The sequence below is a fragment of the Anopheles funestus genome, chromosome 3RL (assembly GCF_943734845.2).
Source record: "Anopheles funestus chromosome 3RL, idAnoFuneDA-416_04, whole genome shotgun sequence".
Lineage (NCBI taxonomy): Eukaryota > Metazoa > Arthropoda > Insecta > Diptera > Culicidae > Anopheles > Anopheles funestus.
In genome coordinates this window covers 22,317,598-22,341,312 of record NC_064599.1, presented here as the reverse complement: position 1 = coordinate 22,341,312, position 23,715 = coordinate 22,317,598, and the positions used below count along the sequence as shown (strand labels likewise).

Here is a 23,715-nt window from a genome sequence, read left to right as displayed (position 1 = left end):
GATTAGGAGTGATTTATTCGCACAAGCCGAACAGAGCTTATCTGTCCGTTGGTAACGGTAAGAAGGTTTTGGGTGGGTTTTTTCCGTACTTTTGTACGGTAGTAAGTTGTTCCATATGAATTAAAATAAAAAAATGCTCATAGTGACATATTAGTTGATTTGTGGTGAATCATATCAGTGAGAATGTCATCAGTGAGCAACAGTATTAGTGCGAATGCCTTCATATTTGTAATTTTTAACGTTTTATCGATTAATGCAAAGGACAGCGTTTTTAAAATGGCTTATAAAAAAGAATTTATACTGTTTACCCCAACATTACTAGAATCGAGTACTTACCAGTGTGTAGATAACGCTCGCAAAGCTTCCCCGTCGAACACTTCGCCATAAGCAGCAGGAATGCAGAATTGCCATTTTTGTATTGTTGGTGACGTACGGCCAAAAGTACACGTCTGTACGTTTTGTTATTTACTTTTGCTTCTTACTTCTTAACAATACAAAAAAACCCCTATACACACACACACACACGCATGTACACTACACTCAATCTAAAGCTGTTTACTTAAAAGCCCCATCAATGGGTTAGTTTTGTATGTATACGGTTGGCAGCACTGTTCTTTTTTTTTCTCAAACTCCTTTTTTCGTTTTACGGCAAATTGATGAGATTGAATTTCCTTGTGCTGTTTGATGCGATATCAGGTCCCCCCCGGGGGCAGACCAGGTATACCTTGACCTTTAACCGTATCGATGAAAGCTGACGATGCTTTTGTTGATGGTGGTGGTAACGGTAGTTAAAACAAACGCACCAAAGCTCTGTTCTATTCGTCTGTATTCAATCGACATTAAACAAACGCGTCACTTGTATCCGAGAATACTTTTATTTTCGTAACACACGGTGGATTTTTCCATTCGTCTATATCCATGGCTACGGGGTGCTGCTACCGTATCGAAGGATTTCTTGAAACCGTGCAAAGAGCATTTTATAAACTTTTAACAATGGTATCAAGCGTTGCCGAGATACGCTTAGTTCGTTGGACCGTTTTGGCTGGGAAAAAGAAAAGAGAAAAAACATGTTAAGAAAAAAAAACAATAATTAAGAAGGAATATAACAAACTCCTATAGGATACAATAGGAAACATGATGGTTGAACCTATCTTGATAATATTAATAATTAATTGGCCGTCGTATATTAATTTTCCTAAATAAGAATAGGGAGTTATACTATAATCAATATTTATTATCCGTGTGTGTGTGTATTTTATTTAAGATGGTTTTAAATGTGGCAAGAAGTGACTTTTTCCTAGACGAAATTCCTAGCATTTGTTTAAGCACTTTTCAAAGATGACATCGCCCCAGTTACCATCTCTGAATGTCACACATAATTAGTTTCAGAGTTTTGCATCGTTTATTGTGATTGAATGATAGCAATTTCTCAAGAAATGGCTGATTTATTAGCATAAACCTCTTGGTATTCTCACAATAAAAAAATGAAACGTCTCAGCTCATAGAATCCTGAGGGGATTTAATTCATGGGCTCATTAATTTGCGTAGGTAATGCTTTTTGATTGCTAATTATTCCTTAACATAGAAAAAGGAAAGATTTTATTCTAATAATAAAGGCTCTTTGAGAAAATTCAGCTCCTCAAATCATGACGACTAACAAATAATGATTTACGTAGGGGTGACGTACAGATAGGTGACCGAGCGTTTGAAGTCGTCCAAAACTTCAACTATCGTGGATTAAAGGTCAGCACCGACTACAACATTGATGTTGAGACACGGGCTAGAGTACTGGCTGACAACCAGTCTATCTGCAATCTGAGGAAATTGAGAAAACACCCATCACGACGATCGAAGCTGAGATTCTCAGCTCTTAAACACTGATTCGCAGATACGCGGATTTGTAAATTTAACAGCTTAATGATTTTATAGCACAAAATTTAAGCAAATAAGTTAAAATTTAGTTCATAATGTCTTCTAATTCAAACAAATAAATTTTGTAAATTTTTTTATGAAGTTTTCCGTTTAAAATTTCTTCAAATGCGGAACACATTACAACCAGAACTTCGTATGATTTTATACGAAATTGCACCGATTTTTGACATATGCAGAATTTCGAGAAATGTGGATTTGCAGTGTATCTCGGGGACTATCTGTAGTTCCAGTACTCACATACGCCTTCAGAGCCATGGATTCTCTCTAGAACTAACTGAAACCCTTTTAGTCCCATCCGACAGGAAGATGTTCACAATGATTTTTATCCTCGTATGTGTGGACGGCTGCTGTGAACTGCTCATGTCACGTGAATGACAGCGAAGGACTCAACCCTTAAATTCCTTTTGAGTGGTCCACATGGACAGAGCAGGCCTTAACTGAGATGGAATGATGGATAAGAGATTGACCGACGATTACGATATATTGTGGTTGTTTTTGAGGAGTCTTGCAGTAGACCAAGATCGTGAAGCGATTGCGATGCTTGAAATAGAAATCGAAATAAGTAAGCTTTTTGAGTCGTGTGTACGATTTTCCTACACTATTTGAATGTATTTGTCCCAATTTCTATGACATTTCGTAACATTCAAAAACCACACCGTGGTCAGTGAGCAACACCTCTCCACCTCAATTCTCATGCAAAGCTTTACTACTCATGCCGAAGTTGGTCCAAAGTTGGTTGGAATATTTCACATTTCCGGTTGTTGGTTGTAAAAAAAAAATAAAAACTTACACCATTCTTCAACCCATGTGGTTCCGTACAGCACGTCACAATTACCAGCTTCGGACGATGGTTTTTGGTGCACGGAACGGTCGTTAGCAAAGTTTAAAGATGTGCGCTTTCGTATAGTTGCTGCAAGTGCTCGAAAATCCTTCAAAATAGTTCACTTTTATGATAAGCCAAGCCACACACACACACACATGTAGCATTTCGCTTCGACAGCTTTTCTTGGAAATAAAAGACGAAACTGAAAATGAGTTGTTTAACAACTTCCAACCATAAACCTTATGTCCGTGTGGGAAGCCGTAGGATTCCGAAGTGTTAAAGTACTCGCAATAAACTTCTGATTATAAGATCCGAATTGCAAATCGTTTCGTATGTGTTTCGTAGAATTTACTGTCTTACCCTGGAGCATTTTCGACCATTATGATGTGCGTGTTTGTTGGATAAATAAATAGCATTTACGTCTTAGGTGAGATGCAACGCAGTGCAGCTACCGCTTTACTGTTTCATGCTCATTAGCTGGCTCATTGCACGATGGAAACAGTTTTCCAGCGAATGTATTGCTCCTCAAACGTGAATGGACCAAACTCCAGCACTACGATCGTTTTTCTCACACATAAGGATCCAAGGATTGGTGACCGAGGGTGGGATAAATGGGGCAGAATGTTTACACCGAATAATGCAATGCCGGGTATGCAAAACGCGCAAAACATCGACACTGCACCACAGACGAATTGTTGGGCGTAAGGTAGAAATAGAGAATGTGTTTTTCCGTTTTCCGTGCAAGTGCGGCACATAAATATCATGGCGATTGTGTTGGCCTCTGCTTTTTTTTTGTTGCTAGTGCAACGCAATGCGCTCCACACTACCGGCAATAGTTGCAGTCACGGTGTAGCAACACGTATGTACGGAAATAGTTTTCTGTTTTGCGCCAGAAACCGACGCACACAAACCGGTTCCTATGTAACGTGGTTCCTGCACTGGCACGTTGTTTCTGGAGAAATGAAATTGAAAATGGAATTTAGCGTGGAGTTAAATGTTACTCCATTCCAGGAAGATGTTATCATTAAATTATCATGGCACGTTTTCAATCTGTTGCACATTTATTTTGTTGGTAAACTTTTCAATTACACAGTTGGTTTATTATACTTGCTTAATATTTGCTGCCTGTCCTTTTACAATTTTTTTGTTTTGTTTGGGAACGAGTGTTTTGATTTAATTTTCGACTTTATTTGTTTTGTTTATTTTATAGTTTGTGTATAGCTTTTTTATGGTTTTTTATAGCTTATAGTTTATACAGTTTTTTATCTCGTTTTAAATATTCTATTTTCTTTTATTATTTTATGTTTTGTTTTGCTTTTTACTTTCCTGTTATCTCAGCACTGCGTGTTTTTTCTTTAGTGTCTTAATTTACTGATTTTATGTTTTTATTTAAATTTAATTACAATAGTTTTGATTTATTTTTCCACTCAAAATATAAAATAAAGGCATAAATAATTTTGTTAGCTTTCTACAATTCATTGTAATATATTTTTCCATCTTCGAGTGGAATGTTTTAATACATTAATTGAATTTATTCAAGATATATACAAATAGTTTTTGTTATAAATAAAGATTTTACTGTTGAATTACATTTAATAATGATTTGTGCTGACATTTGTATACGATTTGTGTAGCGTAAGTGTTGATTTTCATGGCAGTGAAAATTTTTCTTTTTGAATTTTTCATGAAGTTTAACGTCTACAATTTAGGGCATGTTTGTTTAGTGAAATGTCCATCAATTTCTTAAAAGCGTATATCACATATTACTTGATCTAATTGTAAATTTAGTGTTATTAATATATGCAATGTACTACAAAGGTAAGGGCATCAAAAACCGTTTGGTGTAAATTATATAAAATCAATTCAGGTAAATGCTTAATTTTCATTCCGATATAAAATGCCATGCGTCCGCCTCTGGAAAATCGTTTAATGGTTTGTTTTGATAAATTATATCGTCTCGTTAACTGAAAATACGCACAAATCTAAATAATGACCATCGGAAGCTCATTCATTGTACGTCGAAGGATAAGTTTCCATTCACAACCATCAAACGGGGGGCGAAATAAACCATCACTCTGATAATCTTTACTGCTGTGGTGGGTAGCAATCATCGACCGTTGCTGTTTGTTGATGTAAGAAATCACTTTTCAACCCGGCAGCTCACGGCAGCGCTATTGAACAAATCAACACAAAGCTTAACGCGCTCGGTTAGGTGGGATGTCTTAATGTGTCCATCATTAGAGCGATTTGCAACATCCGCTCGGTTTATCGTGAACGAACACCATTATGAACGAACGCGTACAGGCCTGGTCCGGTTATCGGGCACTGGAAGGATTTATCACTGATATCAAACATTAATGCAAGATAATTACTTCACTAACAAAGAGAGGATAAAAAAGCAAGTACAAATACTCCATTCAAACAGCTGCTGCCATGCACATGTAATGAGTATCTAATGGTCCACCAGTAGCTGCTGCTCTGCCAGTGCTTCAAACAATACCAGCATCGAACTATTTCCAACATTTCTGCCAACATTCACATCCAGCTAGAATTGTTTGGTTTGGTATAATAAATTGTTTTTCTTTTAAATCACAAAACTCTTGTATCGCCGGGAGCTAAGGGTAAAGTTTCGATACGACTACAACCGGGCAATGATATTTTTGCTAGCGAAGAACTTCATCGTTGTCGTTGTCGTCCAATGTCATGCCAGCTTGTAATTGAAAGCTTATATCAATTACAGCCCCAACTCAACCGTGACAGTAAAAGAATGTTCCTTAACCCTACAGTGTGGGACACATACACAAGACTGATACAGAGAAGCGAAAGTAGAAACGTGTCACACAAAGTGTGTGCGGGTGGCGTATGGCGTTGAGAAAGCGCATCGAACAGCAGCCCCCGTTACCGTGGTTTTATTGTTTATGGATCGTTCGCTTGTAACCGGCATGTGACGAAGCTCCGACATACGGTTCCGTTAGTGAAGGCAATATTTATACCACACGCTTACCATTTGCTGCAGTTTGTTTAAGCATCCGCTTAAAGGCTGGCGGTATTATAATTTGCTTAATGGCTGCTGTAAAATGGCAACCAAACAACCCGATCCGTGGCGGATGTGTGTGGGACGCGGGCGAAAGGTTACAGGTTCTTTCGCACTTCTCTGTGTGTGTGTGTTTGTGTGCTGTTCGTATCGGTATTAAATGTTTGATAATAGATATTTAACTTTCTGCCGATTTAGTGAGGAAAAGCTGTTGCATGAGAATGATACAATTAAAACTTAAAATTGTTTAAATAGTTTATGAATAACTATTCCACTTGTTACACATAAATAGTAACTGAAACCATAAAAAAACTATCCTTGCAAAGTGTTCTCCCTTCACAATGTTCCGCTAGAATGAATTCTTAAAGATTTTAGCGCCGAAAGGTATGCAATTTTAATTCATAAATTTATTTTTAATTTTCAAAACTTTTTTAATAGTATTAAAATCTATTCTACCTCAATACATCTACAACAATTTAAATGCTTTTTTTCGAAAACTATTTCGTTAATAAAAAAAACACAACAACAACAAAGTTGAACAACTTCTTCACCCAAAATGTCAGATGAAGTTGAGTGAAAATCTGGCAAATAAAATTGGAAAAATCATCGCACCCGGTTTCGTTGGTATGCAAACGTAAAGAAATCTGGTGCACTCGAGCGGTTTGAAATCGACATTCCGACAGTTTGAACAGCAGTGAAATGCACAACGTGAATCTTACGCTACCGTAACCAATGCCACTCACGGCTCACGATAGCATAATGTCTAGGTAAAAGGTAAGATAAATGTTTGGATGAGTAAAACAACATCCACCAGCGAGGAAAACTGTGGCAGTGGCGGCAAAAGGCGTTCCTCCGATGGAAATACACCGAATGGAATGTTCATTTGAACATACTTTCCGAACGAACGTTCAACGCGTGTACAGTGAGTGGGTTTAGCTTTCAGTTCGTTGTGCTTTTCATTTGCAAGCCGTGGATATGATTTCACGCTGTAGTGGTGAATTTTGTACACTTTCAAAAAAACCAGTTCAGTTTCAATTTTTGTAGAGTTCCTCCTATTACGCGCGAAAGAGCAATTGTCGATTTCATTTTCCCAACCTAACATCCGGTGTTGTTAATGTCACCAAAGACATCCGTCTGAGACAGAAGCACTTTACTTCTTCGGTGCGCATTTTCACTGCACGGTACAAACTTTACGACAAAACGGCAAAGCTTAGGAAGATGTAAAAGTTTTCGTCCGGCATTTTGTGTTTTTGCGTAGGTTACAAGAAATGTTTTTCCTTGCCACCGACCTGCTGGTCGTTAAATGGAAGAAGAAAAGTTACAAATTAAGATGTTTCTTCCCGCAAACGAGATGTTTAAGTGGTTTTTGAGATTTGATTTTACACACGGCGAAAAGGTAAAGGGCATTGTTAAAAGTTAATGGAAGGAAGCACAATTCACTTAAAATACTTTTTTTAATGTACACTTGATTTAATTAAATAGGAAAAGAGTAAATTGAACGTATAACACATTTTTTCCATTGTTTAAATTATCTTCAAGAAAGAAGATGATAAAACCCACCTCTTACCCTAACACAGGTTTGAGAAGGACAAAATTATCTTTACAATATTTTTTTACTCTAATAACAATAATCAAACTACGAGTAAAACATAATTTCTGTTAAAAATAACATATTTATTTTATGTAACAAAAAGTCGTCTTATTTAATAATTTCACCCCTTGAATCGTACTGTTAAGAAGGATTTGGCCTACATTTAGGCGTAACTGGGGTTTATTAAAAGTATATTAAAAATAATTTTTGTATACCTTTAGGCGTTTATAGTTTTAGGCCTAATAACATTTCGTACATCGTTTGCTAGTTTTTTACGATCTTTACTTAAAAAAATAAAATAAAAATCAAACAAAATTTTCATTCAACAAAAGCTGAAGCAATAAAGTCTCGACCGTAATTCAAAAATCATTTCCAATCTGTCTGCAAATGGTACAGATATTTTCGGCAAAAAAGAACTACGTACTCATATTAAAATCTCTCCCAATCGCAATCAACCAACAAATGCAACAGTGGTCGTTGTCCTTCTGGCTTCTAGCTCCACCAATACCAAAAAAGGTAATCAATCCGCCAAACCGTGGCATTTCGATTGCTCACAAAGCGACAGTATGCTCCGGTCGATTGACTAGTCCACCAATTTCAGCTGGACGATCAAATTACACTGTCGCCACATCAATTAGAACTTATTAAAGTTCACCATCTTGCGTCTGGGGCGCTTTTTGCTCCGTCCAGGAGTAAGCGGAGCCGTAGAGGATCTGTTGCTTTACGCTTATTCTCCTTCACGCATGCGACGCAAAAACTCGTGAGCTGTTTTCGAGATAGCTCAGATTTTTAGTCTGCCAGTGCTTGAATTTCGTCCACCTTCACCGTACACACTGTACAATATTCAACCCGCAGCTGGCCTGCGTAGGTTGAAGTTGATTTAAACTTTTGACTTTGCCAAGCGAATTTGCGAAAAGGTTTTCTTTACCACTTCCAGCAACTGGCCACAGCATGAAGACATTTGATAAAGATAAACAAATGTTGTTTTCCTAACGTGATATAAATAGGTACCAAGTGAGTTACCTCGTCAAACAGCCTTTCTTAAATGTTATGATGTTGTTTTATCATTTTTTTTTCAAGCTCTTATCTTTATTCAAATTCAAAAGCGAAGCCTAGATGGTGTACCGTTGCGCTTTGATTTTTGTTCCCTTCTTTTCAACAACATAAATCCACCGAAACGAATGGCAACCGAAAAGGATAATGCATTTAAATGGGTTTTATGAAAAAACCATAAAATAGACTTCCAGGAAAAGTTCATTCTACCACCACACGTTGTTCAATTCACACGAAAAAGCACACCGCTGTGTTTGAAAGCGCGACTCAAACAAATATTAAAATGAGTTGAAAGTGAAGATAAAACAGCAACCAACTTAATGATAAAATAATTGAATAACTATTGTGGCATTAATTATGCTTTAACACGAAAAACAAAAAAAAAAAACAAAATGCTTTAAAATCTTAATGCTTCCTCGAAAAATGCAATGCGAATCATTTTTTAATTAAAGCTCTTATGGGAGAAAATTAACACTTGAATTGATATTGACAGTGCAGCGGAAAATGAATGGAATTTTGTTTATAAATATCGATTTCAAGAGTAATTACACTGAACAGATAATGTGTTACTTCCTTACCCGAGTTGCAATTAATCTGTTTAATTACAAAAAATAATAATATGGCAAAAAGGACAAATTTTATTTTTCAAAGAAAGTAAATACTTTGAGATTTTTTTTATTCTTTTATATTTAATAATTACGGCATTTAGCTGTATTGTCAACTTTGATGAGACTTGATAATAAAATATTTTTTCACACATTATCACATGTTCGAAATATATATATATTTTTATAAATAACAATGTTATCAGACGATTTACAAAAATCTTTATTTGTGATAATGTGTTTCAATTTGTTCGAACATAAAAATAATTTTAAGGTATTCCGAGTAAATAGAATATAGTTTTGATTAATTTTTTAATGCCTTACTGCTCCTAACAAACAATTCATAAGAGTAAAGGCTGGGGCTGGGGCTGGGTAAAGATAATAGATTTACCGACCTTTTGAAGTCTGATTATTAATACTAAATTTTTTTTAAATAATTGGTCGTAAAGTTTTGTCATGGACTGTATTTTTCTGATATATTTAACGTGAAAAATTTTTAATTAGATTAGAAAAATTAAATTTTAATCATCAGAAAATAAGTTTCTGAATTCTTTTTAAGTTAACAGCTCTTTTATTGCTTTTATTTAAACGACGTGCTGTAAAATCGAAATAGCGTTATTTAATATAATTTCTTAAATGCAATTTTTTTTATTGCAGTGTAATAATAATTATCCTCCCCTTTAACAAGTAAAATTCCATTGTTTTATGTATAATATAGTATAGCTTTAATATTTTTCAATTGAACTTTGTACACACTTTCAACCTTAAATGATACAATATTTAATTCCTGTGGGTAAACACAACAAGAACCGAACAGGCACCGTATGCCGTACGGACAAAGGTTGTGGCGCAGTTTGCAACAAGCAAGACAATGGCTACAAGTGGATTCGTAAATTGTTGTCATAATTTGGCACAAGCACAATGAACGGTAACAGAGCAAGGCTCTCCACCAACCACCAGCGGGTTGGAAGCTTATGATGGATTCGTGGGAATATGGTAGCAAGAACCGAACCGAGCATAAAGATGATAGGATGAAGAAACATAAATTCATTCAAAACATCCCTTGTTTCACCCATCGCACTCATCACTCCAAACTCCTTTTTTTAGGGTTTGGCTTGTTATTTTCAGTTACATCTGTTCACCTGCTGTACAAGGAACAATTGTTTGCTGGGGTAAAACGTGGTCCTCCGTCCTTTTACATCGGTAACGGCGAACAAAACGCTTGTTTCCGGTGAGACAGAAACAGGAATGAATAGTTTTCTGAATATATTATAACTTTTGCCTGTTTTCTTGAACCCGTCGCCGGTTACCTTCCCGTCGTAAAATATTGATTCCCCAGCAAAAAGAGCATTTCTCGGTCGAATGTTTGATATTTGTACCGAAACATACGTCCCACACTGTAGTGCAGTTGGCTGTAAAAATCGTTCTCCCACCTGTCGTTCTGTCATCAAAAATCCGGTAACTTCCGGTCTGATGTTGCTGGGCGTTTTTTTTTTGTCTTAGTTTTAAGACCGGCAACAAATGATCGAGCTGCATTCGCTTTGTGTCTATTTAGTGGGTGTAATATTTTCTCGGGAAAATGACGACCTTAAATAGAGGAAGAGAGGAAGTTTTTGCTCCCGTTGCAACTGTCTGGAAGGTAGTAGTAGTAGTAGGTGGTATACTTTGCGCTGTCTTGTGCGATCATGATTTAATGCACCTACGAAGATGCGAGTGAATTTGTGTTGTATCATTTACTTTTGAAATTATTGCTACTAAAGTATTCAGTTAAATGATTCCCCGGGCTGTATGCATTATTCAGGCTAATTTAGTCTAGATTTTTTTCCTATATAACTGGAAATATGTTACAATTAACTGGGTTTAAATAAAAAAGATACGTTTTAACCACAAATATCACATATCCTGGATATTTGCTTTTACTATTTGATAAATGCATATGAAAGATCTCGTTTATTTCTCGTATTGCAATGTACAATTTCTGTTCAGTAAAAATTAAAAAAAAACAGTTTCTGATTTTCAAAGTGCTTAAACTTAGTAATTGTAGATTAAACTACCATCAAACTGGGTAAACATTCACAAAATTGATAAAAATTGCCTCGTAGTGATATTAGTTACATGGCACAGCTATCGACGATATAGTCTCTCTCTCTTTTTTGTTGGCTTTAACGACCTCTAAGGTCACGCCGGCCATTTCTGGCTTATTAAACTTATTTTTACCACGTAGCCGGATAGTCAGTCCTTGCTACGGGGGGACGGTTCGGATGGGATTTGATCTCTGGTTCTGCCGTGTGGAACGGCGCCGTTTATCACATGCACATGCATAAAACTTGAATTTGTCTTTGGGTTATTAGTCTTTGGGTTATTTATTAATTATTCGTCGGTATACTAAATACAATCAGCAATTTTCACCAACTGTTCTTGAAACCTTGAGCATAAATAAAATGCTAAAAAATAAAAATCAATTTCATCGATCGTGGTGACTGAACATTCCTCCTTAATTCAATGCACAATAAGCTGTACAGCTGTTATTAAAGAATAACTAAATAGTTATTATAGAAATAAGTTTGCTGTAAAAATTTAAATATTGGAATATTGAACGAATTGCAGTTCTTTATTTACTCTTACTGTAGCCTTTTCTAACAAGTATGTATTCTTTTACAGCGTGAGTTTCATAATTCTGAATAATAAAATAATATAATTCATAACTAAGTTTTGAAAATTTTGTTATTATTGCCTTCTTTTTTAAATATGTGCATTTTTAGCAAATTAAAATTAAAAACACATTTTTATTCGTTTGCCTTTATCGTTTTCATTCACATATCCATGACCTCCAACGAGCTCTCAATGCATGTGTACATAATCCTCTTTTTTATTATAAAAAAGGAACAACAACTCAACAGTTTCCTCTGGGCAAAACGGCAATACATTTTATGATTAAACTCACCTTTTGTGAGACTGAAACATGCTAATGCAATAACAATTAAGCGTACATTCGTAGCGAATGAATCTTCAACCATATGCACATCTGATGGTCACGTACGTAGGCTTCATCCAGGTGGGATATGCCTAACTCTCAGGCTCAGTTAGTATATCCGACACGTGATCGTCACATTTCACGTATCATTCGCATGTGGTTGACAATGTGCGTTACACACAGAGATGAATTCCCCCTAGGGTACAATCATACTTCAATCAGGTCAATCGATTAAATCAATCAGGATGGCTGATTGGTTTCACAGGCGGTTTGTAGCACCGTACCCGAGGCACGCGAGGCTCACGAAGTGTTGTGCGAGTTAATAAATTCAGCAAATATTGCTCACCTTGCTGGACAATAAACACCGTACCGTTCGTTCGGCACTGGTAGGTTTGTACAACGTGACGCAGTAGAAAGAAAAAGCAAATCAAAATTGATGAAAAGTAATTTTACCTCACAAAGTTGCTATTGTGTTGTGTTGGGTGCGAAAAAAAGGGCGTTAAAATAAATCGATGTAGCAAACATAAAACGAGCATCAAACAACTAATACAGTCCCAGTTGCAGTGCAACACGGAATGCGAGTCACATCTGCTTAGATTCGTGTGTTTTCAACACGTGCAAAACAGGACATTTTAAATTAGTTTAAAAAGTTGATAGAAATAATTTAATTTAAACCTAATTTTGTCGTGCTCTATCGAGTTGAGTAGAAAAGTTAAATATTCAACCACTGTACGATTTTGTACGAAACGACACAAAACAACTGAACCCTACCACCGTAATCGACTTGAATAACCTTTAAGGATGATTTATCCTTTTTTTGGCCCCATAACCAGTTTAACTTTGTGGGAAGGAAAACAATTTCTGTAACCCCACTCCATACTTTGGTAAGCATATTTTCTTGCAATGTAAGTTCCTTCCAAAAGAAGTGTACGGCATGTTTGTTTGGCTTTACACGCAAGTCAAGCAGTGGTGCAGGGAATAAATAATTGTTGTGAAACAATTGCGCAAACAAAACGTGTTTGTGTGGTTATGGTTGGGAAAATGTTTGCATTTGCGTAGGAAAAAGTAGTAGAAATACGTACGTGATCTGTAACATGTTTGTTAAAAGAACAAACAGAGAGTTTAGAGTTTGAAAACTCTAAAATCTAACAGCATGTAAATTTTGCAGCATAAATAAATTACTAAGAAAACATAATGCAATAAATACATAATTATATTGATAACAATTTTAAATAAATAAACAAAACAATAAACGAAAAACACTAATAAATAAATAAACAAAACAGTGCTTAGTTAAGCAAACAATTAAAAATTGCTTATTGAAGCAAATAAATTAACTAACTAAAAAATAAGCAAAAAATAAAATATTGTCTCTACAATGTAAAAAAGATTACATATTACAACCAAGTAGAAAATGAAAAAGAAAACATTAAGAACTTGCCAATAAAACACATCTCTTTCAAACAAACACTCATAAAGCACCCCTTCCCACATCCTTCATACATGTAAACAATAAAGAGATTATGTTGTAAACCTCCTTCAGGTAACATTAATTCCACCACAAAACCTTTCGAACTTTAGTCATTTTGTCCTCACCAGCTGTGTCTGTGTCGACTGGTGTGGGACCGTTTCCTGAACTACTTCAAACACAATCTCATCATGCCCTGTACGAGTTGTGGCTGATGCTTTACAAAACATTAGCACCTTTCGTAGTGTCGTAAAATTCGTTTCAAGCATCAACATCAACGCATTTCGGTGTCGTTGCGGTTTTGTTGCAAACGGTTTGGTGTCTATGTGGTTTTCTTTGTTGTATATAATTAAATTGAATATCTTGTATTTGAGCTGCGCGAAGCGGAGACATTAGAGATGTTCTCCTTATCGGTGAAGGTTTTACACAACAGCAAATAAATCCATACCATTGTATTGTTGATTGAAAATGAAGTGATAGGTAAAGGTAGTGTTTAGAGGTTGTTGTTTTTTTTATCAAACACACATTTAATGGTTTGTTTTGCAAACATGTTGGCGACATGTACGCGATCGATACTTACGATCGATCAGTACAATCCCGCCGGGGGGTACAAACCAAGCAATCGTGTTTCCATGGTTTACTGTGAAATGAAATATGTTTATTTTGATTTTAATACGCATTATTGCACACCGTTCAATTCGAATGAATTACCGAGTATTTGTCGATTTCCTCTTAATGAATATGTAAGCAGCTTACAATTGATTTCATGTTTGGATCTATTCTACCCTAACCATCAATGGACTGCACTGGAACCATGGTTTTTTTTTTCACCAGAATTACTAATGCAAATGGGAAAGCTAATTTCGAAATGTGTTCACTTCATTGGAACAACCACTCCAGGAGTTCACATCGCAAATGCTTGAAATGTGCGATTCTCTCATACGATTGCTCCATTCGTAGGGGTTCTCCACGGTTGCAAAATTTCCTGCATGCAAAATGGACCGCAGCTTTGCACCAAAAATTCCGACCATAAAGTTATTTATGATTAGATCATGGAAAACTACGCACCCTTTCACATCGCTGTCACCCACAGTGCACCTAACCGCGTAAGGGGTGCCACTTTTCAATAGCCATCCACCGAACGGTCCACCACGCTAGGCTGTATTTGTTGCATACGGTCGAGTTTCTGGTCCTTTTGTTTTGGCTAATCAATACACAAAGGAACATGGGTGGAAGGCCGATGCTAGTGACTAACCAAAAGTTGATCTACCTATGGTACGGCAATGGCCGGTCGGTAAATTCGAATGCTGATACCGTCAGACAGATACGGGCAAGTTTTCACCACCACCACCACCACCACCATTGGTACCGCCATGACATTTGCTTTTCGCCATCGGTTCAGAATATGGGCAGAACAAACAACACATAAAAGTGTGGGTGTATGTGTGTGTTTTGGAAAAAAAGTTTTATCATCACACACACACACGCACGTCGAAAGAAAAACAAATCTTAAAACACAAGATAAGCAGTGGGAGAACACCGACCGCCTGAAAATGGAGACGCCTGATCTTTTACTCGGTATCGAATGTAGATCGATCATAATTAAGTAGCTTCCAAGTGAAAGTGATACAGTGACTTAGATGAATCGTGTGTGAAGATTGGGTAAAACACCAACAATAATGTCATATATTGGTACATCATTGAATAGCATTAGCATTAATGTGAGTTTGATTTGTTTTGTGTTGAATGTTTTGAGTTGATGAAGCAAAGTTATTCTGCCATATAAATAAATATAAATTTAGAAGATAAAACATCTATTTTCATTACGTCCTTTTTTATGTTGTATGTCTAAAACATAACTTTACAAAAATCTTTTTTTTTTGTATGAAATGGGAAAAAACCTAACGAATTAGATAAACATTGCTTGAATTTTTATGAATTTCAGCAAATTTCTACAAACAATTTTATACAAATTTTCGTAAGATCTCAAATAAGAAAAAAACGAAAAATATGTTATTTGAGGCTGATAATCAATAAATTAAATTAAATTAAATTAAATTAAAATTAAAAAATTAAATTAATTAAATTAATTAAATTGTATTCAACAATTTTTTTATCATTACTGTGACATTAATATAATTGTATAAAATATTGAATATGAATGACTATTCCAACCTCACCAATCTTGTCATGTAATCACACTAAAAACGTCCAACTAGCACGAAATATTCTACAAAACATTTACTCCACTGGCAACAAACAATTGTACCAATACGCGACGACAAATCGCTCCGAGTTTATGTCTGATCCAAATCGAACACGATTGACCAACGATCGAACGAAAAAAACATAAAGAAAAACCACAAAAAACCCGGAGAGGTAAAGCATGTTAGTGAAACATTTCTTGTGTTCAACATTCCGTGTTGCTTTTTCCCTTTAAGAAACAAAAAAAAACAGACACACACACACACGCGGAAAGAAAAGCGCACCAAAACAGAAAAAGGGGGGCAAAAGTGTTTATTTTTAATTTCCCCGGTGCTCTATTTATTGTGAACCGGTCCCACGTACCGTTCAGGATCGTCTGTCGATGAATTTATTTAGTCGTATGTCTGCACACCTTCCAACGGTACCTTCACACTCGTGCCATCTTTTGTGGTGTTGACCAGTAGTTGGACAACTGTTGTTATTTGCGTCACTTGTGCTAAATTATCTCTTCCGGTATATGGCCACGCTGTATGCGTTTCGGGTTTTGATGGGTTTTTATTTTTTTTTTTGCGGGAAAAGTGAAAACATTCGTCTGCAGTCACTAACCTCGGACTTTTCTCATTAATATTATTATCTACTGTCTACTGGTGTCCCAGTTTATGCTTTTTTCATGTTTTTTTTTTCTTACTCTTTTACTGCCGAAACGGTTGTGTTTGTTGTTCGGTGCGATCGGTCCAATGGAAATGATGTAAAAAAAAACCCAGCTTATACAGAATAGGTTTGGTTAGTTTCTCCGTTTGTATCCTGCTTAGGTGGATTCCGGATTCTTTTTTCCTTCATATTTTACTTTCCATTCTGTTTTGTTTTTAGTTTTTTTTTTTTTGGTTTTTGGTCGCCCTACTGTTCACTTTTCCGCTTAACTTTATCTCTCTTCACTCACATTTATGCGAATGGTGCAAATTCACAGCGGCATTAGATCATTACTTTTGTTTCGATGTCAAGCCGAGCAGTGCCAAGCGTTTCTTCTATTCGCGAAGGCAAAGTAATTAAATTTCACACTTCACTGTTGAGCGTAATGACTTCCCGGCGGCCACGGAAGGACCTGGAACCGAAGGGTCAACATACTTTTACTTTTCGCTTTTATTTTTTTGTTACTTTTTTGTTGCCCTTTCCGAACACATCAGGGAACACTATGTGGGTTTTCGAATAAGGGTCACCTTTTCAAAAAAAAAAGATAAGCCTCGGTTTTTTTTAGATTTAAATTGTGAAAACCATACAATTTCGGTCCTTTTAAAGCTACCGGATTGGGTGAACAAATAATACGGCACTATAAAAACATCACTTCCAGTAAGGCTCACTCTCTCTCTCTCTCTCACTCACTATCTTCGAAAGGACACCCAAACGCACGTGTTCGCAGCGTCAACAACCGTGCGACGGTTAAACAACCGATACCGGACCGTGTATCCTTTGCGACCGTTTCGAAAACCGTTCCGTTCGCGTCGTCGGTTACCGAATGACTGACCGGCATCGATGAGAACAGACTGCTCGGAAGCGATCCGGAGCTGCTTTGTTGACGTCCGGTTTGCTGCAATCCGAACCGTGTGCGGCACACGAACACGTTTACCGACGGCTTGATGAACGTTTTTGGGGCACAGTACGACGCTTGCGAATGAATGTTCAGTCACAGTATGCCACCTGGGCCCCGAATGCGCGTGGATGCACTCGGGAAAACCCGAACGCGGGATCGAGAAAACCGGCGAGTTTTTGTTTATCGCCGGAAAACCCGATCGCTGCCGGTGAAGGTGGTGGAAGACGGGTGAGGTGAATGATGGTGGTTTCCGCGAGGGGGAAATAAAACTTACTAATGGATTTTCACGGTACCGAGTGTGCGGACAGGAAGGCAGATACGGAACAGATGTATGCAAGAAGAAGAAACAAAAATACTTTCGGTACCAAACAAGCAACAAAGGATGCCGGGTTTGATGTATGAATTCAGGCTGGAGTTCATTTTGTCAGTAGGTAGTAGACATAAGATGGTGGTCAATGCAAATTTTTCTTTAAATGACAATTTTATTTATCACAAACGTGGACGTTTTTACATGCCTTTTTAAAAATTCGTTAAAAACCAGTATGGGGTACCTTCTAAATATTTAAGTAAATTTTGCAAAAACATTCTTATATTTAGTATATGTTATAATGAATTTTGAAAGTTTAACTAATTTATTTATTTCTCCTGGAAAATAAAGAAAAAATAAATTAAAATAAAAGCGTCTTATAAATATTAGCATAATACATTAAAAATAACGAATAACTTCGAGAGTTTCTGGCTAATGATTTGAAAAACATTATTCTGAGACAAGTATATTTAAACATTGATTAAATGATGATGATGATAAGTCCCATTTCATAGCCCAATATAGGTTTGGACTTCGAAAATGTTTACTGGTTTGGACCTGGAGAACTTCACGGACCAGGATAGGTTTATCCTTCGCGTCCTTTGCCTTCGCAAAGATACAAAAAAAATGGAATGTACCTAATGTGTACCTCCATATAATGATCAAATACCGAATGATCGTAAATGTGTGTTTTTTTTTTTCATTATGGCTATGAGTTAAAGCCATGTACAATGTGACTGTTCACGTACCAGACAGATGAGCCTATTTTTGCAAAGTCCACTTGCATAGAAAAAGTTTGTTCAATCCCAACTCAGGTGGAACAAATGTGTTCATGTCTATGTGTTGCTTATTAACAGCGGTCCGACGATTGACGGCAAACCGGAACGAAACCAACGAGAAATATAAGTGCTTGAAAAGACACCACATTTTTTTCTCTAAAAAACAGCCGAGGCAACAATAGATTTGGTAATGTACAAATGAGTATTATAAAATATTGTGGTTTACCATAAGCAAAACAAACTGCTACAAAGCCCAGTAAAAATTAGTAACAAAGGTGCTTATAATTGCTTTTGTGTCCTTTAACTTTTGCAGTAGTACAGCACCAGGTAACGTAAAGTCACTCTGGTAATTTTGAAATATAAGAAATGAATGTAATAAATGATAAATCTAATAAATGTTGTATGATTCCCTCTGCCCCCCTTTTTCTCTCTCTCTCTCTCTCTCTCTCTCTCTCTATCTTTTTCTCTTTCTTCTTGGCTCAACGACCTCTAAGACATCTCATGCCGACCATTTCTGGACTTATTTTTACCAGGTAGCCAGATAGCAGATTCTTGCTAGGGGGACATTCTGGATGGGATTTGATACTGAATCCTGTCGTGTGCAACCAGCACATATACCACCAGACGACCCCAACTTGGATAGCTATTTTTTACAAATTAAGCAAAACTGCATTTCTTGAAAAAGAAAAACTTTATACTAATTATTTTTTCATATTTAACATAATAATATAATCATCACAAAAACGATCTACCATCAGACCATTGCCTACGCCGACAACGACACGACGGATGAACCCAGCACCAGCTTCATTGTTTACACGTACTTTCATCTCCTTTGCAAGAATACTTGCCTCTTTAACAACGAAGTGAAACTTCACGCTGGATGCGGGATTTTGCACATATTCCCTAACTATGCCCTGCCATTTTGCCACCTTCTTCATCCGCTTGCCTTTATACGAACCGCTGGATTAAATTCGCAAAACAGTAACGTACACACACAACATGATGCAAACGATATAACATACTCTTTACACGTAAAATCTCGGCAAAACGTGAGCAAACGTAGTATAGGGAGCGGCAAGAAACAAGGAGTAATATCAAATAAACAGCTAAGTTGATGTTTTGCGAATACACCAACATGCGAACACGGTCAACATGGGTTCCATTGCTCAGAAAAGGGAAAAGTTTCTAACAGCAAATTTATTACACACAAAACTCAAGAGCTTTTTTTTATAAAGTAGTTTTTGTTTTACAAAACAATAATAAAGCCAAAAATAAATCAAATAAAAAGTTTTGCGATATGAAGTTTTTTTTTATTGATTGATTGAGGCGAAGAAAGTGTGCAACCAAGTGCACTGTTTGATTGATTTATTAGAGTAATGAATTATGCACTTTGAGGTGCACTTTGCTGAACGTCAGTTATGAGCGAAACGAGCATGAGAAACACTGCAAAATAGTTACACCCTTTTACGCTCGAACACGATAGAACCGAGCGTGAAGTTTAATAAGCAAAACAATATAGTTACGAGAACTTAACCTTGAAAGTTCAACATGTTCTGCTCGATCAGAGAAGATCTACATCTCCACACTCACTAGCGCTCTTTGTCTATCCTATGCATACTACTAATCGTTATTGTACAGAATACATCCAGTGCACAAAGGAGCAACATATCCCGATTTATGTCCATGCATAATTTAATTACCGCATAACGAAAAGCACAATCTCACCGTGGACAGTCTGGACATGATATTTTGTCCAGTTCGGCAGAACGCAACATCCAGTTAATATTTGCTATTTATCTGTGCCCACTCCAAACGTTCCCGCAAGCGCAATCATCAACAATCAAACCCGGCGTTGCACCGTTGATAATTTAATTTTTATTAATTCGAAAACAAAATGAAATACATTTTATTGGCTGTTCTCGCTAACGGCAAATCATCGCTGCAGTCCGGTCCGGATAGGACCGGTAAAATGTTCCTGTCTCGCCAGAAAACGTTGCAATGTACCGTTGCAGGCAACTTAATTTACTTTTACGAGTCATGTAATTCCCGGCAGCAGATTAGATTTCGCGCAGCCCGCGAGTACGTTTCTGCACTTGCTTACGCTTCCGTTCGCTTCATCGAGTGTCGGTTTTTTTTTTGCCGGAATTGCGACACGGTTCGGCGTGGGCACACTGTTAAGGGTACGTTTCTTCCTTAGCGACGTGTAACATCATTTAGCCTGGTGTTGACGGTTTCTTTCTGTTTCGTATAGCAGGAAGATCGGGCGAATGTTTGCCGTCTGTTAAGCAAACAGTTTACAGAGCCACCGTCGAAACGATTCACCATCACGATAGCATTGGCCACCGTTTAGGACATTGAGGACCGTTTCGTTTCGTTACGGACCCAGCATTAGCACCAGACAGCGAACCTTTTTTCATGTGTGCCACGTGTTCCAATGCTGCAAAAATCTGGATCGTTGACAGCTGATTTGAATTAACGGTGAAAGAAGCGTGCGAACAGTCATCCATCGCACGGATGTCATGTTCGAAGGGCGAAGAAAGATAGCTCATGAAAATACACCAAATAAAAAAAAACCTTCCCAGCATGGGGTTACTCTTGTAAACATAAAGACTTCCTACTATACCCGTCTAGAATTATGGATTAAGGTAAACAGGAACGTACCGAGCAGGATGCAGCATCACTAACAGATCTCTTCCTTTATTTCCATTGCATATTCGTCCCAGCGAAACACAAAGGAAAGGACGCGACAGCCAGGGTATCGATCAGTATACGTCTGGATGGGCAAACAAAGACAAACAGTCAAACATCGCTCAGGCACTGGTGATTCCGGTTTCCAAATTTACCCGCTGAATAAAGAGCCATCAAGAGGCGCCCTCGTTCCGGATTTTGGATTTTATCGTCACCTTTTGCGTGACACAACACCACACCACACTTCATTCCGGTGGTGAACCAAAACCGGGTTTTGCAACAAAGGATCACCGGCAACTTCCCTGTCGTGACTTTTGACCGGTCGTCATTGCCATTCAAAGGTGAGCAAATTGCATCGTGCTGCCCCACCGTTTGTTTGTTGCTTTGTGAACTGCTAGGGGACTCCCGCCATTGAAGCCCTTTCCGGGTGGGGGGCAAAAGAAGGTGAAAAGCATCGAAGCATGTTGGACCATGATTTGTGCCATCCGTTTGACGCCTTTTAAAAGCTTACCCAATTTAAAACCGGTTGGACTGGTTCAAGCGTTACGATCATTGGTCTTTTTATTGCTCATAACCCTAATGGTGCATAATAGAAAAGCTTCTTTTTTAGGTTAAACCTTACCTTTCATAAGGTTCTTTCTTTCTGGTAGCAAAAGAACACGAATAAAAACGCCTTTATAACGAGCAGATTATCCCGCTGCACAATAAAACCGTATACAGACGGTATGCGATATCGACCTCGAACATCTATTTGCATTGTAGGGGAAAACAGTTTCACCGTTACCGTCCGCTCCAGTGATGCCAAAACATTTCTATCAACGCAGCAGATTTTGCATCGATAGTTTGCTTGAGAAAGCATCGGTTCTACGAACGGCATATTAAACGTTTCCAAAAACCCCCCCAAAAGTTTACACCGTACCACTGTGCATATCCTCACCAATCCGATTATTGGCTTGACTTCCGTACGATTTCTAGTTTCGTTTTTTGGCCATTTTTCTTCCCACATCACAACACAAAGATGGCAATGTGCACGATTTGCTTAAGACGGGCGGACGTGGCACCGTTTTATTATTCCCATCCTCTCAGTTCGGCAGATGAAACGTTGCTGAATTCCGCACTGGAAAGTGAACGATTGGAATGTGCAATAAAATGTGCTGTTTTTGTGTGTGCATACGTTTCTTTGTGAAGGGTGAAGGAAAAAGTTTCGGCGTGTGCTTTAAAGCGAAAAATGACACCACCGCGTATCAATTAGCTCCCAATATGGCTGCAGATTTTTACGACATGTTAATAATTTAAAGAGTTCATAGTAAGAAAAATTAAACAGACAAAACATCTGCTGACAAAATAATGCTCATATGCGCCTGGAAATATGAAATGATTTTGTTCAAACGCGTTTTTAATGCTCTACGGTGAGTTATAAAGCAATTTGTTTATAATTTATAGAGTTTACAGGAAAAAATTTAATTCGCTATCAGGCCATTTAATTAAGGTGATTTTATAAACTAACTGCAAATTCGATTATGGTAAAATTGAAGGGGAAAAACGCTGAAGTTTAAACAAAATCTGATTTTTTCCATAAAGTCAAATGTAATCGAGCAGTAAAGAAAAATTTAACTGTGATACATTTTATCAACTGTCAGCTCTTATCAACAAAAGTCGATTTATTTACTTTAAAATTTAAAGCGATTAACATCTTACATTTAGCTCATCTTCAGCAAAAATGGGAAAAAAATTAAAAACGACATACAAAAAATACACAAAAATTCTCATCATAATTACACAGCAGGAGTTACGAAAATTTCCACTAAGCTATAAATAGAAAAAATATATAAATGATTCAAACTACTTTAATTTTAGAGAATTTATAAAATGGTTTGAAAAATCTAAAAATAAACTAATTGTTAGATGTCTCGTAGCTGTGTTGCAGGGAGCGATTTTCGAGCCGGTGTAAAATATCATTAAGTAAGTGTATAAATTATAATAAGTTATACAAAATGTATTTCTTTTTATTATCTACAACTTTCTGCTATATCACTTTAATCTATCTCTTCAAGTTTTGCCCTTATTCGCAAAAAAAAATCTAGGAGACTTATAACTATGCTACGGACTGTATACGCCTGAAAATATGCAATAATCGATGTTATATACATTTTAATGCATTACGGATAGTAGGTAAGCAACATGAACTGTTTTTTAAAAAAATTCTTTTTAAGGTTCCCCCTAGATTTTCTTTACATCATAACCAACATATCGCAACGTTTCGAGATACCCATTGACCTGTATGATATCAGACAACTAAGGTCAGATATGAGACACACATGAATGAAAGAATTTACTAGCCTACATACCCACTCCGCTTCAGCACTGTTTGTTTTGGGCACGATTATGCTTCACTCAAATTATCAGTCAACAAACCCCAAATTATTCTCTTACCCTCTCTATCTCTTCCTTCGTCCCCAGTAGATGGCCGATGCTGCACAAATATTGTATGCATGGCCCTTATACAATTTCACCGTTCGATCCGGTTTGCTATCTGTCACAAAATAATCCCAAGCAATAATATTTATGCATAACCCTTACAAATCTCCCATCCACGGCACTATTGATTCCTGGGGCCACCTCCCGTGTCATCTGTCGTTACCCATGGATTGTGATTAATTTTTAT

At 37.0% G+C, this 23,715-nt stretch overlaps 1 protein-coding gene across 2 annotated transcripts in view; it reads right to left on the bottom strand.

Moving 5' to 3' along the window:
• LOC125772003 (uncharacterized) overlaps positions 1-17,242 on the bottom strand; it is a 46,004-nt gene extending 28,762 nt beyond the window's left edge. Inside the window, exons 1-2 of one of the 2 annotated variants that reach the window (XM_049443277.1) lie at positions 16,626-17,242; positions 337-1,042 (exon numbers count right to left, since the gene is read on the bottom strand). In XM_049443277.1, coding sequence (XP_049299234.1) covers positions 337-411 — 75 coding nt within the window. In that variant the 5' untranslated portion in view covers positions 412-1,042; positions 16,626-17,242. Of the gene's footprint in view, positions 1-336; positions 1,043-16,373 lie in introns of both variants that reach the window. The other variant, XM_049443276.1, reaches the window with a different exon arrangement.
• Positions 17,243-23,715: the final 6,473 nt, after the last annotated feature.